Below are 19,411 nucleotides of genomic sequence, written 5' to 3'. Positions count from 1 at the left end.
GTGGCGGAGGGGGATGTTGGTATTTGGGGAAGTGGATAAAAGATAAAAGAACTGTTGAGCACTGCCTCCTGCCTAGAGTTCTTTCTCGCAAATCACCTGTCTCTCCATTCAGATTAATCAGCAGTTGTGTGTTTGGGAAACTGTTTTATAAGGTATGGGTTCTGCTATGATATTTATTTCATTTATAGTCTTCTTCTTTAGTATAGGTTTTTTTTTTAGTCTATTAAGGACACATTTTGCTTATGAAAGACACACATGGCGAGGGAGACAATAGGGGTTGGATGGTTTTTAGTACAACCTACTTTTTTATCCTTTTTTGCATCTGGAGCTTAGTTCTGGCACCCCTCAGGTGGGTGCCATTGCCATTATAAGAGAACCTCTTCTTCTAGAAAAATAGCACTGAGTTTAGCTCTGAGGTAGAATTCTTTGATTCTGTTTTGTTCCCTGCTGTTGACTTTCAGACTCATGCACTGTCTGATTCCCAAGCACCCAAGTATGAAAAATTGGATTGATTGTTGCCTAGGGAGACAGAGGAGTAATTTTATAGATAACATGGGCATTCTGTCTCTCCATATATTACCTCTCTGTTCTGCTGGATATAAATAAGGATGAGACTGAAGCCAAATGTTCTCCTCTTATTTTTTTTGACTTCACTATTAAGGTGACTGGGAAATGCATCCCTAATATAGTGCTGACAACTAAAACTGGAAAATCTTACTGTCAATTTCTGCTTAGCCTTTATCTCTAGCTACGTGTGAAGAAGATCTCAAGCACTTAGAGACAGTTTGAAGTGCAATCCCTAGATCATTGTTAATACAAAAAAGATTTTGGTCAAAATATTACTTCACAATATTTTATCACATTAATTCTAGGGTTTCTCTGAATTCTATAGCTTATCCTTAAATTCAGTAAAATAATTTTGCAAGTTCTTGAAAAATCAACCTTACCATTATCAAATGCCTTCAGATTGTTTAAGAACAGCTTTTTTTTTAACCTAGCATTTCAGAAACAGAAGTTGACAAGTTCACTGCTACCACTAACAGAAATTTGCATTGCAATGGTGAGTAGGTGGATGGCTTACTTCTCCAGTCATGCATTATTCTTCACAAATGTTACTGCTCTTTCTGTTAAAAGCAGAATCAATCACAACTTATTTCACTGACTACTACAAATGCAGTGTTTGTGTCAGGTCCTGTCTATCTGGAATTGGCCTTGTGGGCTGTCCTGGGAAATTTGTAATCAAGTTATCCAGGAGAAGCTGTAAGCCTATGCTTACTAAATGACAATTGCCACTACTACTGTCATTAACTTGAAGCGCATGATTACCCAGCACAATTTTGGTCTAGTGAATATGGATAGAATGGGGGTGTGGTGGACAGAATGTTGAATGTAGGCAGTGGAGATCTGGATTCAGTTCCCCACTAAGACTTACTCAGTGGCCTAAGCTACCACTTCAGAGGATTGTTGTGGGGTTAGAATGGGATAACATCAAAGTGCACCTTCTGTTTTTCATGCGATGATTGTATTGAATTTTTTAAAAAAAGAAAATTAGATATGCTTAAGCTCAGCTGCCTCAAGTATGCCTAAAACTTGCATTATGGGCAATATCTACACATTCATTTTATGTGCCTACTTCTCACATGTTTGTGTTACAGTGTTCCAAAAACCTAGCTTGGAATAACCAATGCCGGCAACACAATGTCGATATGTATTGCAAAACAACATTTAATACAACACCCTTTGTTTCCTTGAACAGATATGATGTCCTTCTTATCTGATGAAGATGCTGACATATATGAAGGAAGACCTGGAGATTCTGAAATGGACATTTCCAGGTAATGTTTATGAATACAGTATGAAAGTTGAAGGAATTAAGCTGTGTACATTGCATAGTGTTGCTGTTTACATTGCAAGAGGGGCAACACCACTGCCTCTTTCAAGGCAGTGGGCATAACTCAATGCCCTCCTATTAGATTTTATCAGCTATGATGGGTGGGGTCAAAAGGACCCATTGTTGACCTCACCACCACAATCCTGTCCACGTCCTTGGCTGAAACAACTGAATCCTACCAGGTATAATTTGATGGTGCCCCAGGGACCTCCAATGGACCTGAATTAACTGTGGCATCAAGTTTAGCACAGATCTGGTGGTTTCCCCCATTAAGTAGTGCACAAATTTCTCATAGCAGGCTATTGACTGGTGGTTTTTTAAGGTTGGTCAATGATAACACTCTGGTCTGGACCAGCTGGTTACCACTCTAAACATTGAATTGCTGGACAATTTACTGAGGATACTACAGAGACAGAGTATTAGACCCCTGCAGGGCGGTTGAGTCATAGCCAATCCAAACGTCACTAGTGAATGATATGCCCATGACAATGGGGCAATATTCACCTACTGGTTTTTCTCAGTGCACTCTGTAGCAAAAACCTAGGACATTATCTGTGGTATGCATTGGGTGCATGATGTATTGAGACAGCCCCATGGTTGCCATGGCTGCCAGGAAGTCCTGAAGTGACCCACATGGGGCAGCATCAACATAGATACCGATGACCCTCAGAACTAATGTCCTGGGATTCTCCCACATTACCCCTCCACCATCTCAGTCAGGGAAGTTGTAGGGCTGCAAGGCAGATGGTACTCCAGCTAGAACCATGTTCTGTGTCTGGCTCCCTGCACCGAGTACAAACTCTCACACCCAGGTCCCAGATGGCCTGGCCTTCTGGTGAGAATGATGGGATTCTTATGGATCATTGCTATGCCCCCTCCCTATCCCTCCAACCTTGACTGGCACGGCACTGAATAACCAGGCATGCAAAGCTAGGTAAAGTCAGCCCTACCTCCCCAGGTCTCTGTAACACAGGGGTGTCAACCTCAAATTCATCGGGGGCCGCATCAGCAGTTTGGTCACCCTCAAAGGGCCGGTTGTATCTGTAGGACTATGTGTCCACTCTTTATTATCATAAATTATTGTCACTGCATTAAATTATTACTGTTTTTTGTAATAATGTAAGTAATAACTAGCTCTGAAAGCAGAAACATAGTCAGAATAATGGCAAGTAGATATTCAAATGTACAAACATCTACATTGTGGATATTTTAAAAGAATTGAAAGAATAAAAATTTGCCCAATGCATAAAATATTACAAAAGAGTAATCTCATTTAAAACAAATAATCCTACAAAAGCACAACCATAAATTACATTAAAATTAACCGCTGCCCTTAAAATTAAAGAATGATGCTTTAGGAAAATGTGAGCATGATCCAGCCAAACTGAAGGACACTTGCATCTCACTGATTTCAATGAGAGAGAAACACATTAAACAGCATGGAAATCAATGAGGTATGAAAGTGCAGAACTTTTGTTGGATTGTGTCCCATTTTTACAAAAATCTCCCCTAGCTTAAAAATCAGACGATACTTCATGTATCTCAGATTCCCGCTTGAGACCTGATCCTGTGGGCCTGCCACCCACTCCCCATAGTCAGTGTGTCCGGGGCTGCAGCTTCAGAGGGGAAAAGAGGGTAGCGGCGAGATTTCCACGGCACCGTGCGGAGGGAGGCGCAGCCCCGCGGAGTCCCTCCCCGAGAAAGCAGCCCGCAAGGGAGCCTTCCCCCTGGGAAGAATAATGGGTACTTGTGGCGTCTCTCCTGCTAGCCGCCCAGAGGGATAAAATTGGGGCTCCCTGCCGCGCCCTCGGCCGCCCAGCCTGCCCGCGCCGCTTGCCGCTGCCCTCACCATCAGAACTTTGGCCGCATTCTCTCTTCAATGACGCGCCATGCACTGCATTCTGGGACGAGGCGGCCGCCCAGCCAATCCCCAGCGTGGACGCATAAGGAGAGAGGGAGGGGCGAGCAGGCAGCGACGGGAGAGCCTCGCGAAGCCGCGCCTCAGTCAGGGCGCCACCGCCGCTGCTGCAGCTCGTCGCCTCGGAAGGAGCCGGGCGCACGCACGCTCAGGTTCCACTGCTTCCCCGCCTGCGAGGCCCAGCGCCCCATGCAGGGCATTGCAGGCATTGCAGGGAAGCGCCTCTGCAGCAAGCAGCAGGAGGAGGGAAAGCGGCGAGCGGGCCACATGACGAGGTCTGGCGGGCCGCATTTGGCCCGCGGGCCTTGTATTTGACACCCGTGCTGTAACACACCAGACTGGGCACCTCACCCATGATCAAATAATGGATGAGAATTGTTTTATTGTAGACTGACCTGGCATTAAGTAATACTGGATGGGAGGGCAGGCCAGCATGCTACCCAAGTCTGTGTCGGGGGAAGGCTGAGCAAGGCAAGAGATGCCAAGCATCTACTCCCTACTTTTCTGTGATAATATTGCCTATTCCCTGTTCCATTCCTCCAACGCCACAGGACCTTAGCAATAGCTGCTTCCTGAATCTTCCTCACCTTCTGCCTCTGATAAAGGCACATAATGCTATTACTGGTTTTTCCCTCTGCCCCAAGGCCACTGCTCAACATCAGTGGGATAGCTCAGTATCATATTACCACCCACCAAGCATCCTGCCTATGTACCCACTAATGGTTTCCATGTTCTCACCAGATTGCCATTCCCCAGTAGTCTATCTCTTACCAAGAGGCTGGGTTAGGCACATACACATCCGCCAAGTTTTTCCTGACTCTTGCCCAGGAACCAATCCAATCAGTAACCAAACATTTTGCAGGGTTAATGCAAAGGCTTGGACATGCAAGTATTAGCATGGTTATTCCTGTTCATGTCATCCCAGCTAGGATGGGCACACTGGATGAAGGTGGGTGGATATTACCGGTAAGTACATTAGATTAGCACTTTGTTGTTGTTGTTGTTTAGTCGTGTCCGACTCTTTGTGACCCCATGGACCATAGCACTTAATGACTTGTAAATCTGACAAAGGTTATAAACTGAGAAAAAGGTGTCTTAATACTGAAGGCCTACATTTTAATTTATTAAGGGCTTTCGACTTAAACAGCAGCGTTGAAGACTTAAAATACATGAATCAGAAAATGACTGCGCAGTTACTGGGAATGCAGAAAGTAATGGAGTTGTCTGAGGAATCCTATCTGCAGTTGACAGATGATATTGTAGAGCTGAGAGACAGACTGGCAAGGTATTATTTTCTAAGCATGTGTGTATATATACTCTCTTTTTCTCATTTTTGGAAGCATTGTTTGTAAGCCTGTCATTATGACTGCACTGCCAGTGTACGAAAAGGTCAACTCAAAGATCCAACTTCTTGAGTGGATTGCTTTAAGAGAAGTATTTGGATAAACTGGTGGGTGGGTAAGAAACAGTACCAACCTGACATAGCCTTTTCTACTGATCAGTACTCACATGTAGTTTAAAAACCAACAAGGCAAGGTGGTGCTGGGTTCCATTTTACAAAGCAGTGCCTTTTCTGTATTAATGTTCTATTTAGTTTGCAACCTGTTCCTATGCATGTTTAATTGGAGGTTTATCCCAATAGGTTCTATGGGGCTTTCAAGGCAAGTGGCCACATTGAGAATTTGGTAAAGATGCTGTGGGGTGTGTAGCATAATACCAAATGGATGCTTTGGCAGTATGGCATAATGGCTGCCACATCTAAAGGAGCAAAAACAAAACAAAAAACCACAACCCAAAAAACCTCACACAACCACAAAATGCTGCAGCCATTCTCCTTCCCTCAGTGGTAGAAAAATACACCTGTATCAGCCGCCACTGTGCTTGCTCACAGAGAGAAGTTATTTTCACTTCTCTGTTCAGAACAGATGTGACGCTGGGTGTCCAATTCTTGCATCCAATGAAATGTGGGCATGTTTGAAGGACATTTGGGATAGTAGAGACTGAGCTAGTGAAAACAGGAACTGAGTGGGAACCTTATCGTGGCTTTTTGAAGCAATATTTACCAAGACCTTCTGTGGGTGCCATACTGGTGGGACAACCCCGATGTAACTTGTTGGTTCATTTTTTTTTTACTGCTTTTGTGCCTTCTCCTGCTTGTAAACTTTGCTGCTGCTTAAGAGCTTTCTAAAGACTCTACTGAAATGTATATAATCTTTTTTTGAAGCATGCAGAAGCCTTTAGAAAACTACAAATACATATGGCGTGAACTTGAAGACACTAAGAATAAAATGGCAAGCTTGCATGAAGAGAATGGTGTGATCCGTAAATGTGTCGCAAGTCTGGTATTTAACAGCTCATTTTTTACTGAGGTTGCTGCTTTGAGAGAGATAATGAATTCATTAGTAGTTGACATTTTGACCCTAATATGTTCGGAACTTTATTTTATTTTTAAATGGTCTTGCCAATAATCTGAACATCATCAAGTATAAATTCAAAAAACGCTATTTTTCAAACTCATGCATTGTTCGCATGCACTTTGACCCTGATATCTAGAATTGGCTGCCAGTGACTCCCTGCTAGCTATATGCTTTGCAGTAAACCCAAGTTTTCTGCCATGTAATGAGTGAAATGACTGTGGATTTGAATGTAGGGTGCTTCAAATGATTTGATGGTATCTGGCCTTTTACCCACTGTCCATGAGCATCCTTGTATTGCTGTTTTTATGGGTACAGTACTGTACTTTATTGTGCATGAGAGCCAAGGCTTAAGAAACCAGATTGCAGAAAGGCCTTTGGACAAGCACAAGACCCTTACCATATAATTTATGGTGCCTTCAAACCCAGAAGCCAGCAATTGTGAGTGGCATTTTGAGCCCCTTACATTTGAGGCCAAGTGTTGTTCACTCTGGCTTACCCAGGTAAACTACCAGACTAGCTGCCGGGGGGGGGGGGGCTACAGGTTCTACTTCTACTGTGCAGCTTCTACTGTGGATAAAGTAGATGGGTCCAGACCTTTGTGCAAATACTTCAAGGTCACCAAGAGGGCAAATGTTAATATAGAGCCCAGCAAATTGTAGCATGCAGCTGTGAGACATCACTATTGCAGGTGGAGTGTGTGTGTCCTATGCTTCAGTGTGTACACACAGCCTGTGTAGCACTTTAATACCTCTCACACACTCATGAAAACAGTGGTAATAACAACCAGCCCTGTCCATGATTGGCTACATTGTCATTTTTCCAGCCTTAAATTCAATAATGCAGACTGAAAGAACCCACCCATTCCTTACCTCCACATAAGCTTTGTGTAAGCAAATGCTCAATAAGTAGTTTGTCTGGAAGGGCCCTGAGTCTTCCCCCTCCCCTAATGCATTTTCATGCCCTTCCTCATTTCTTAAAACAGAAAGAAAGCGTGAAGTCCCTTGGTATAAAACTTGTTTCGATAGAGGAGGTAAGTGCAAGGTTTCTATTTATTCATAAAACAGCTTTATGAAGATATATACAGTATCTTAATGAAAAACTCTGGCTATGTGGAGGTTGTCTTCTTCTTTTTTAGTGGCAATTAAACTTGCCCATGGGGCATATGTACAAAGCTCCCTGCACTGAGTCAGACAAATGGGCCATCTAGATCACCATTGTCTGCACTGACTGGTAGCAGCTCTCCAGGCAGATACTCTGCCACTAATCTACGACCCTTCTGAAGAAACATCTAATATTAAAAGGGGGGAGGGACTAGTGAGAGGACTACCATTTTGTTTATTCAGGGTGCTATAATCTTATTTCAAACATTTCTTTTACGGTACCTGGTGTTTGATTTTTATCAACATATTGCATTTGTCTTGTTGGATCAAGATCTCGTATACGTTTTGAAGACTACTCACATCTTCAGTTCCTTTCATTTGGTGATTACAGTGCTAGTGAGTTAACCACCTGGGGGGGCTGGTTGGCCTGCCGAGATGTTGCTGATATAAGTGTTTCTTTTTCAGCCACCTTCTTTGTAAATTTTGTAGTCTGCAGCTGAATGAAATTTTAGTCTGCCATAAATAAACAACACTTCTAGAGTATGCAGTATAACATGAACCATCTCCTGGGAGATTGCAACTGAATTCTCTGTTAGAAACAATAAATCCATTTACATGTGTCTGCATCCTTTGTATTATGAAGAATGTACACATTAACATATAATCCTTTTGGTAATTTGCACTAATCTATCTCTTTGGCATTAGAATGCAAAAGCCCACGAAGAAAGAAATACTTCTGTGTTTGAAGCATTATTGTTTCTGCATTCAAGGGAACACTTTAAGAACTTTTTACAGGAAATAGTCTCTCAGAAGGATAGCATGTTTCAAGCCCTGATGGAAGAAATTGTAAGTAGTTCTATTAAAGGTAAAGGTAAAGGGACCCCTGACCATTAGGTCCAGTCGTGACCAACTCTGGGGTTGTGGCACTCATCTCACGTTATTGGCCAAGGGAGCTGGTGTATAGCTTCCAGGTCATGTGGCCAGCATGACTAAGCCGCTTCTGGCGAACCAGTGCAGCACACGGAAACGCCGTTTACCTTCCCGCTGTAGTGGTACCTATTTATCTACTTGCACTTTGACGTGCTTTCGAACTGCTAGGTTGGCAGGAGCTGGGACTGAGCAATGGGAGCTCACCCCGTCGCAGGGATTTGAACCGCCAACCTTCTGATCGGCAAGCCCTAGGCCCTGTGGTTTAAACCCACAGCGCCACCCGCGTCCCTACAAGTAGTTCTATTACTGAATGTTTATTCTGGTGTTTCGTATGTGGAGACTGTCAAGCAGTAAAAATGTTCAAACTCCCACCTCTTCTGCCTAACTAGGCTCAAACCTTTAATCTCTCATTCACCTCTTTTCTTAAAGGGCAGAATAACAAAGGGATTACTAAATGTAGAATGTATGTATGTCACAGTGGACTTCCAGATAGGTGTTTATTCTAGGATTGGTGTTTTTTTATGGATGTAGGTTTTTCACAGCATTCACTCAACATCATTGACATCAAAATGTCAGTCTATTCACTCCTCCTGCCCTTTAATCTGGATTTACACTTCCTACGGAAAATCTTGTTACCAAGAATCTATTTGCAATATCTGAACAAGTTATTTGCAATATGAAACCCCATCTGGAAGCAACCACAGTGATGTCTGTATTGAATCAAGATTAACCTTGAATGTAAAGCAAACAAATACATTATACCTTTAATAAATGTGAACTAGATAATGTGTCAGAAGAGGGCAGTATTCATTTATACAGTCAGAGTAGATGCTAGTTAAGTAAAAGGTATGTGCCTTTTAGGTTATTTTCTAAGACTTTAACCTTATAGGATTGTAAAGTCTAATTTTATGAGACCTGTAGGTCTGATTAAACCTAGGCTGCACTTGGTCTCACAGTTATTCATGAGTCTTGTTACAGCTGATAAATTATAATTGCAGGACTGAGGACTCTGTGATATGTTTCAACACCTGAAAGCATCTTTTGTTCTGTAGTTTTCTCCTGTCAAACATCTATATCCTTATCTTTCTAGGAGCTGAAACAGAAAATGGGTCATTCACTAATAACTGTATTACAGACATTGGCCAACTTATGCCCATTCATTGAAACTTGGAACAAAGTCCTAAAAAGATTAGAAACATTTCTGGAAGCGCCACAACTTTGGAAGAAATCACCTCGGTATGTTTTGTTTTTCATAAAGTCAAGAGGCAGCAATCTTAAGCATACTTAACTTGGAAGTAAATCCTTCTGACATTAACTGGACTTGCTTCAGGGTAACATAGATGAGCCTTGGCTGCAAGATTTTTGTATAGGAGCAAACAATGACATTATCAACAAGCGTTCAGCTGCAAAGTGAAAAAAAACATTTTTGAGGCCAAATTGTAAGTGGAATGTCTGTCATAAGCTGATTGTAAATTGTCTTTTTGTGTTGGGAAATCCAATTGTGTGACTCCACCCGAAATGAAGTATAGAAGGAAAAAAAGAATCCTTATATCTCTCATGTTAATCTCCACTCCCTCTTTGATTGTCAAAGCTTGAACTTTTGTTCTGTCTAGATAAGTGTCTAGTAGACAACCAGATGTCACCTAGTAGACAGTTTTTAGAAGGCAAGTGGCAGGAGGCAGTCATGGATGCCAAGGATAATATTACTTGGGTGTGCCTCAAGGTTGCCAAAATTACTCAGGTGGAGATTTGTAGGGTTGCTGTTGTTGGCATCCATCTGTCTCAAGGGACAATGGAGTGTGCCTCTTGGGACGAAGTCAGTTTGCTACATTAGCAGCACCAAAGTGACCTCCCTGGGATGCAAGTCTGAGTAGCTTGTTTGGAGGTCCTCACTGGAACGGCAAAATCTGGGACATTTGAAAGGCATAGGAACTAAGCTTCCTTCAGAACTAGAAGAGCACCTCAGGATGATTTGCAGGGCAATGGGGGCAGTGGCGTAGGAAGGTGGGTGTGGGTCGCCCTGGGTGTCATCACTGAGTGGGGTGACAAAATGGCAAAAATATGTGTTTTTAAAATAAATTTTAAAATTCCTATTGCGAAAAAAAAGGTTTTAAGTGCTAATGCTTATAATGTTAAGTAAATAAACCAGAACACTTGCAACTGTAAGTATCTTATTTTTCCTTTTTTTAATAATTTCCATGTGTGTGGGGGGGTGACAAGAAATTTTCCGCACTGGGTACCACTTGACCTTGCTACGCCACTAAATTGGGGTGGGGGGGGGGAGAGACAGGGCTAAAGTTAACTAAAAAGAATCCCTGAATGAGGGCAAGATTGGTAATTCTTTTGGGGGATTGGGGGATTTATGGTAAGAAAATCAGCCTGGAAGCTGTAAAAAGGGAGGGTCATCAGAAGTAGTTAGGGTTTAATCAATTTAATCCTAGCGCCTGAGTTCAGTGGGGCTTCCTGCTAGGTAAGCAGTTAGGATTGCAGCCCTAGTTATGCATTTTGAATGGGAAGTCACATATTTACATTATAATGCATTTATAGGACATAAAAAAATAAGTGGGAAAACTATACCTAATGTAAGTTAGCCTGAGTGAAAGCCAGAGGGTTTTGGGTGGTTGTTTTTTTTTAGTGTTTGAAGGCTATGATTAAGCCAAAATGGCATTTAATTCACTCCAGTTTCTCTAAGGCTTAGATAAATGCCAGCTATTTATAACTCCTAAATTTCAAAATAAAATATAATACTGTTTTAAAGATTTCAAGGCACATCTTTATAATACTTTGCTTAGCGGTGTTTGTTTCTTTTTTTATATAAAAAAAAAATAACCTTTTGGTACCTAACAAAAACAGGAAGGGGAAAGGACACTAACAATAGTGAAAAGATAAATCCTGCCATCCGGGAACATCTAATCTCATGTATACATTTCACTTTCTTTAGTAGGATTGTGTTATTATCTGTGTTATGGTTTAGTTAGTGTTTAGAGAGTATTGCATCTTTGTTTAGCACTGGGCAAAATAAAATGGGAAAGTGAATCCTTGTTCTAAATATAACCAGGAGGCAAGTTAATAAATCAAGGTTGAATGGAGTGCATAGCCCACAGTATGAAAAGGCCACATTTTAAATGAGGAATTCCTTCTGTGCAAAGACTATTCATGTGCCCATTGGAATCCCCACAGCGGGAGAAACATTAAGACAAAGGCAACTCTCTTGGCTGGAAAACTTAATGGCAATATTGGTTCAGAAGCCAATGGTATCTCAACTGAATATGGGCAGCTGGCAAGTTTTATTAAAAACTTGCCAACATAAGGAAACAACAACAACAAAAAGAAATCCTAATCTTTATTATCCCCCTTTATTTTATAGCCTTAATGTTGAACTTCATGAGGAGGAGGAATTGGATGAAACAAATGAACAATTGGAACAAAACCCACTTGAAGTAGAGTTTCAAACTTCCACAAACTACATGATGAATTGTGACAGTTGCAGCTTTGAGAGAGCGAACATCAGAACTTCCAAAGAGTACTGTGGAGCCAATCTAGGCAAAAAAGCTTTGCAAAATGTAGATGCAATCACTTTCAGCAGCCAAACATTAACACAAACTCCAGAAAAAGAAGAAATATTGGTACAATGTCAGACCTGGAAAAAATTGTTACCGGTAGGAGGGAAAAAATGGTGGAATCCAGAAGGAAGGCTGGAAGCCATTTTGGAAATTTATAAGATACTGGCAAATGACAAAAATACTGTGTTAGATGAAAAAAAGGAGTCACGTAAAGAGGAGCATAAAATTCAGCCAGAGCAGAAGAGGGGAAACCTGACTGCAGCTATAAAACTGAAAGAATTGGTTCTTAGAATTCTCAAAGATCTCTGTGAGGGTGTATCAGAAAGCAATGTGACAAATCTATACACCCAACAGATGATAAAAGCACTTCAGCTGTGGATTTCTGAAGGGGGAGGAAACTTTCTGTTTCAGGAAAACTCAAAAGAAACAAAGGAGAATTTTCAAATGGACCAAAGGATGCCATACACACAGGTAGTGTATGGAATGCAAATACTTAATATAATTTGAAGCTCAATGAGCATTATAATAGCTCATTTCTGTTGCCTTCATAAGAAGATCTCCCTGCTTCAGTGCACTTTATTTTCCAAGCTTCAGTTAACAAGCAACATGCATACTCATTTAGCTAATTTAAGATTTTTAAAATCTGTACCAATAGACTATCTATAATAGCTAAACAGTTTTATTAAAATAGGTGACTACATGAGGGTCCTGAAAGCAACTCTGAAGCTATTTTGAGCACATAGAAGGCAAAAGCAGCCAAAGTGTGGGCGTAATATCCAGTGTTAATCAGAGTAGACCACCTACTACTACTAATAATAATAATTTTATTATTTATACCCCATCCATCTGACTGGGTTTTCTCAGCCACTGCTGGAATCAATTAACAATCTATGGCCTTTTAAACTGTAGGGGTATTGTTTTTGTTTGTTACTATGTTATGTATTTTTGTGTTTTTATATTGTAAACCACCCTGTGAACCTTGGCTAAAGGACTGTGTAGAAATTTTAACAACCACCCACAACGTTTGAGAGCCAAAATACATGCACAGATGAGCATAGCTTCATGGGATAGAGCTGGATAGCTCAGCTGGTTACAGCATGGTGCTGATAATGCCACGGTTGCAGGTTTGATCCTGAGACAACTGCATATTCCTGTATTGTAGGGAGTTGGACTAGATGATCCTTAAGGTACCCTCCAAATCTACAATTGTATGCTCAATAGGAGTTCAGAAGATTATGGGAGAGAGGGACCAAAAAGGTCATGTGGGTTGTGTGAAGACATCCCCTCCACATCTCTAATGGTAACAACACAGTGATTTGACCTTGCTGTGTTTTAAGTTGCTAATGTGAACATACAGTTTACTTCTTTTCAAACACTACTGTATATGAAAAGGGGAAACAGGGAGCAAGCCAAAGCATGCCCAGCCTCCCCACATTAATTATAAGGTCTGAAATAGCCTTCATATGTATGTTGTAGGTGTAGAGGGCACTGTCTACACATTTAGGAGTTCTCTGCAGGGTTTGGGCAGGAAGGGGTTGATGGAGCCCAAAGGATTTGTTTAAACTTCCTTCATTGTCCATGGTAAAGCGTACCAGTTGGAGATTACTCAGGAGGACTGCACAGAGCTACCGTAATGCTTGGAAGATGTCTTGCAGACATTTTGGATCGGGAGCATTTCTTTTTCATGGTTTTGGTTGGGCTTCTTTCCATAGTGAGAGCATATGTTTTCTCAGCTCTACAGGGCTAATGCAGCTTTTAATATTCAGAACTAAAATATTGTGTTTATTCAGTTTGCAGAACCAACAAAGTGCAAGGACTTCAATCACAGCAGTGACAGCATAACATTTGTTGGCATGAAAAATGAGCTACCCCATTGTTATTCAATGGCTCATCAATGTTCAGCACATCAAGAAGACAACAATAAAATGAGTGGTAGGAGAAAACCTTCCCTAGAAAACGCTAAACAGAGTGTTGTTTCCTCTCTCCCAATATGCAATTTGGCCAATAAACCCACAAGTGTGTTACGAAATTGACTTTAAGTATTCAGCAAACATTGTATCCTATATACGAAACAGAAATAAATGACATTCCTCCTTGGGGTTCCTCCAGACCCGCTATTCAGCATTCGTCTTGATGTGCTTGCTCAAAGCTTAAGTGTTAGTCTATGTCTTTTCAGAGCTTTCATTCTGATTTGCTTATTGGATAGATATACAACAGTGAGCATCCGTCCTGATTTGTTTGCAGTGAGGTTGCACATCTTCCCATTGATAATTTGTTCTTCCCAGACTTTTCAGTGAATGTCCCTGTCACTTTCCTAACTGCAAAAAAGTGGATTTATTGTGCTAGGGTGACAGAGCACTTCAATCCTCTTTAATTGCACCAACCTATATTTCCAATTTGTTCCTGAATCCCTCCTGCAAAATAGTGACATTTGCCCCATTGTTATTATTATTGCCAGCAGCACACAGTTAAGACTGTCACTCAGTTTCATGTTTTTTCTCCTGCCGACCATACGATCTCACCGTCTCATTACCTTAACTGTTATTATTATGTTTAAATTTATCCATCCCAGCAACTCAACTATTTGCCACTGGTCTTGCAGGCAACTGCCAACTTCTCATCCTCCCCCTGCTTTTAAAAGTCTATCAGATACAGAGGATTCAAAGTTGCAGGTTTTGTTAGCAAATTTATTTGTATGCAGCATCTCCATGAGCATCATTCCTGATTATTTAAATTTCAGTTGTTGAGTAGGAAGATAAGCTAAACTGTTGCTAGGTGTAATCAGACTGAATTGCCTGGAGTTGTTCTGATGGGTTATGGTTGCCAGGCTATTGTTGCCTGAGATAGAGAAAAACATATGCCACATCTACACACTTGAACACTTCATAGGCAAGGATGGCACTGTTTCTGCAAAGTTTCATTCTTCCCCCTAGCATTTATTGTGTGGTTCAACGGTATCATCTTAATAAGTATCTAATAGTACTGCTCTGTTCTCTTTGTATAAGCAGAAGAAAAATACTCTGAAATGGAAAAACCTGCATTGGTAATGAAAAACAGAAAACCCAGCAAGGTAAGGAAATGAGATTGTAAGAACCTTTGGTATTTTATACCGGTATTTGAAATTAAGCTATATTCATGTAGGCAAATATTCATGTTGGAGTTGTTTCCTCTAATGGAACAACCTGCATTTCCAGGCAAACAGGTTACAGCATCACACCTCATTCATTACCTGGTGTAGTGATTTTTAATGTATCTTGGAGCATTTCTTGATATTGATAGTGAACAGGTATCCATGCATTCCTAGACTAAAACTAATTTCTCCAATGCTGAACAAAAGCAATAACAACTATATTCATGACTTTCATAGTGGGATATTGTACTACATCATGATCAGCAGCCTTAGTTAGCCTAACTAGGTCTATCTCTAGTAAGTAGAGGCTGTCTGGCAACCCTATTGTGCTCTGTGGGTAAAGCTGGGTACAGATGTAATAAACTGGAATAAATTACCGTAACAGATTCTCCAAGCTTTATTGCCTTGCCAGATAGGTTTTTGTTGGCAATTGGTGGTTTGCAGAAATTACAAGTGTATAGGCGTTGACAAAATGGGGATATGTGTCTTTGGAAAAGAAAATATAATAGTTAGAACTCTTGGTGCTTGGGTACCATTGCAATCATGGGCGTAGGCAGGATTTTTGTTGGGGGACACGGGCCTTTTGTTGGGGAGGGCAGAACCTCAGTTAGCTATGTATTTTTATTGGTTTAGGTGGGCAGCTGCCCCTCCCTGCCCCCCTTTGGCTATGCCCATGATTGCAATGCTCTATAAGCACATGAGGTGGACACCTTGCTGAAGCTTAAGGACATGTGGGCCTAGTCAGGGACCAGATGGGAAACCACCTGGGGTATGTGCTTTGTATGTTACCTTGGGATCTATACTGGGAAAAAGTGAGATGTAAAATACAAACTTTCCAAATCTCAAGGGAAAGAATTTTGCAGAGGAGAATAAGAAAGCAGAAATAACTATGGAAAGTAGTATGTTAGTATGAGGGTTGGAGCTGAACTAGAGGCAACAGTTCAAGATAGTTCCTAGGAGTAAGGAGTTATGCCAGGAAATAGGGATTGAGGGATAAAACCATGAATTAGAACTAGAGAACCACCAAGGGATACAAAATGCACTAAAGCTCAGGAAGACCGTGTTGTTTGGCCAAGGCCCAACTGGAACAGGGAGGCAATTTATGCTCTTTCCTATCCAGAAAGAGATCATGGCTAGCCTGGGTGGGTGGAGTCAACTCAGGGCTTGAGAGTATTTCATTGTCTAAATAAATGCTGCAACCTGCAGTTTGAGGACTTATTAGGCCAGCCACACACAGATCCAAGGACTTACATGTTTCCGGGTTCAAATTTAACATTATGCTAAATGTGTAGCTAGCGACTACACCTGATATTTTTCTTTATTTAAATACAGGCATGGTGGGGTGATTTTTCCATGGGGACCACAGATGTGGGATGGGGAGGTTTAATCCTTCTATCGCAGTCACAATATGGACAAGAATCCCCCATCCCAAGCTACAAAAATTAGTCAAATGAACTGGAACCTTTCTTAATACGTCTGATGTTCATGCTTGAGGTGGGATCGGGACTGCAGCTGGGGAAGGAAGGATTAAATTTCAATTCTCCTCGTGCTGTGGACCCCATGAAAGTGAGCCCCCTTCCCCGGCACTTGCAGTTTAACTAAGAAAATTCCCAAATATAGCTAGCTACACATTTAGCATAACATAGAGTACCCTGAGTTGCATTAGCTGGAGAGAGAGAGATGGAAATGGATGCAATTCTGATATAAGTTCAGTTATGTTTTTAGGATCTTCCCCGCCCTCTCCTTCATCTAGACTAACTTTCTGCATGCCACATTATTTTGTTATCGTATATTCAGGACACTGGGCAGAACCCTGTCCGTGGAAGCCCTGCATAAAGACTTCCACTTGTACAACAGGGCATTCCCACCCCCCATATCCTCCCCTGCTCCTCCCAAAACTGGCTCCGGCAGTTCAGGAGAACCTCCAGAACAGTTTGCAGGGGGAGAGGATGTGGGATCATTCCATCTGGCAAGCTGATATGCCTGTGCAGACAGAGTGTTTGTCACAGTGCAGTGTTGAATTCCATCCACTAAATGCTGCCCATTTAATGTAGGATTATAGTGTGATGCAGTTTCATCAACCTAGTTTGTTATACTCCCATACTTGTTGTCTACTTTAAAATGAATACAGTACTGTAATTCTAATTAAGTTACTCTGCTCTTATAAAACCTGACTGCAGAATTAACAACTAGTTGAACCAATTTCCAAATGATCCTTATTAAATAGCTTTTACTTATGTAAAAGCATTCAGGACTCCTCACAATTGCATTTAATACAGTTTTTTAAAGTTAGTTGTCATTTCCCTTATTTTACTGGATTCTTGAGCTGTGTGGAGTAACTTTTTGTAGTTTAACAGTTTTGGTTTGCGATGGCATGTCTCTCTTCCTTGGGGAGTAAATTCTCTTGCTAATGAACGGAGAATAGTGTTCCCCAGGCCTCTCTTGACTTTTGACTAAGAATAACATCTGTCACTAGCAAAAAGCTGTGTGTAAAATTAGAATTTCTCAGGGCAGATTGAGAACAAGATTTGTTTATGCCTTGTGCTTTTAAAATAGGATGACGTTACAGAGTTTGCTTTATTGTTAGTGTGTGTAGGCATCAATTGGAGAGAATGAGTATCTTCTACACCACCTATGGAAAAGAGGTTTCATTTAAGGCCACAAAAACTTTCAAATATAATACCTTGTAAGAGCATTACTTGATTTCTTGGTGAGAAAATTTCTTTGGAATAAAATAACTCAAATGTATCTATAAGAAGTAGGCTAAGACCTGTATGGAATGAAGTTATTGCCCAAGAACATCTTTGAAACCTTATGCATGGCAAAAGCAGTATGTGACAAATACTTTATCCAGTCTTGGGGTACCCATGGCCAAAATGTACATGGCCAGACACTTGACCAGGCATCCCCAAACTTCGGCCCTCCAGATGTTTTGGACTACAATTCCCATCATCCCTGACCACTGGTCCTGTTAGCTAGGGATCATGGGAGTTGTAGGCCAAAACATCTGGAGGGCCGCAGTTTGGGGATGCCTGCTCTTGACTGTGTGGTAGAACATTGGTTTTCATACCACATTTCATTATCGGTTGAAGCTTCAGTTGTGCACAGCAGGGCAGAAACTTCAGTGGAATGTTGTGGAGGTAGTATTGTCTGCAGAAGCCCATATCTTCCTTTCCTAGGTAGTATACATTTCACAACAAAGGGCTTGGGATGTTTGATTTTTTAAAAACTGATTCTAGATATTTCTCTAAATCTATTTATTTACAATATGTATATTCCACCTTTTAGGTGGACAATGGTCTTGCAAGTGAAAGGGTGCTGGTCCCTTATGAAGGCTCTTGGGGTGGAAGAGTGATGATAGAAAATAAATACTGCTTCTAGTGTTATAACTAAGCAAACTTGCATGTGGACATACTTCAATTTGCTCTTGGCACATTCTGTCATTTGTTTTGAAGGTATCATGGAGAGTTTGGTGCATAGTTTTATGAAACTGGACAGCCCCTTTTGTCTTTAGTTTTTCTGTATTGGTGGGGTTTGATTCTGTTGATCAAGAATGATAAAAAGTCCCCCCCCCATGTCAAACACTTCCCCAGTCTATGTCTAAGCAAATTCAGATGAATAGACTGCCTAAGGGCAAACACACTTGGTCTCTGGTAGCATGGTTGTTTGAAGTGCTGTTTTTCTAGAAAAAGAGGTGCCAGAACTCACCATGAACACTTCCCCTGTTCTCTTATAATGGCAATGACGCCCTCCTGAGAATTGCCAGAACTGAGTTCTGGCGAGTTCCGGTTGAAAAAAAGCCCTGATTGTTTGTATCATCCTTCTAAGCCGTGAGGAAGGTTTGACATGCATCTGATAACAGATGTGTGGTTTAGATGGCTTTGTGGACTTTGGAAGAGAGATCTTCACCTGACATGACCAAGAGTAGAAGCACATGGACACAATGGAGCAGTTGGCAAGACAGGCCATAGCTACAGAACCTTGGAGAGCTCTGACTGATAAGAGGGATACTCCCCCAAACCCTGGCCCAGCCCCACCAGGCTTTCTGTGTGTCTCAATTCCTTCTCATCTGCTGCATTCTGTGTGCTATTGTAGAGCAGGAGGCGCTTGGCCTCTTGGATGAATTGAGCTTGGCAGGCCTAAGGATCCCAGCTCAGGCTCCACAGGTTCAAAGCTGTTACATTTCAGGTTTTGTATCAAGACCTCCTGGTCATGTTCTTCAGCTCAAGATGTGATGGCCATGGGCGTGACTGGCTCAGTCTCTTCTCTTTCCAAACCTCAGCTACCGGTATCACTCAAGGCCAGGACCATGACAGGCGTTATTCCAGAGGTGCTAGTCATAAACATTTCAGTTCTGTGTTCGTAAGGTGGCTCAGTGGTAATATGGTAGTAACATCATTATGATAAGCACCAGAGCCTTTTTGGAGGAAACAGACTAGTCTTAGTAGAGATTTGTCTATTT

General features: G+C 41.5%; 1 protein-coding gene across 3 annotated transcripts in view; it reads left to right on the top strand.

The window, feature by feature from the left end:
- Positions 1 to 19,411, top strand: part of IRAG1 (inositol 1,4,5-triphosphate receptor associated 1) — a 97,420-nt gene that overhangs the window by 3,460 nt on the left and 74,549 nt on the right. For 2 of the 3 annotated variants that reach the window (XM_088667367.1, XM_088667356.1), the window contains 10 exons: positions 999 to 1,060; positions 1,757 to 1,835; positions 4,939 to 5,094; positions 6,034 to 6,151; positions 7,209 to 7,256; positions 8,032 to 8,172; positions 9,347 to 9,492; positions 11,624 to 12,290; positions 13,610 to 13,751; positions 14,825 to 14,889. In XM_088667367.1, coding sequence (XP_088523493.1) covers positions 999 to 1,060; positions 1,757 to 1,835; positions 4,939 to 5,094; positions 6,034 to 6,151; positions 7,209 to 7,256; positions 8,032 to 8,172; positions 9,347 to 9,492; positions 11,624 to 12,290; positions 13,610 to 13,751; positions 14,825 to 14,889 — 1,624 coding nt within the window. The remainder of the gene's footprint in view (positions 1 to 998; positions 1,061 to 1,756; positions 1,836 to 4,938; positions 5,095 to 6,033; positions 6,152 to 7,208; positions 7,257 to 8,031; positions 8,173 to 9,346; positions 9,493 to 11,623; positions 12,291 to 13,609; positions 13,752 to 14,824; positions 14,890 to 19,411) is intronic. The other variant, XM_088667360.1, reaches the window with a different exon arrangement.

The sequence above is a fragment of the Zootoca vivipara genome, chromosome 1, assembly GCF_965207765.1.
Source record: "Zootoca vivipara chromosome 1, rZooViv2.hap1.1, whole genome shotgun sequence".
NCBI lineage: Eukaryota > Metazoa > Chordata > Lepidosauria > Squamata > Lacertidae > Zootoca > Zootoca vivipara.
This window is presented reverse-complemented; position numbering and strand designations above follow the sequence as displayed.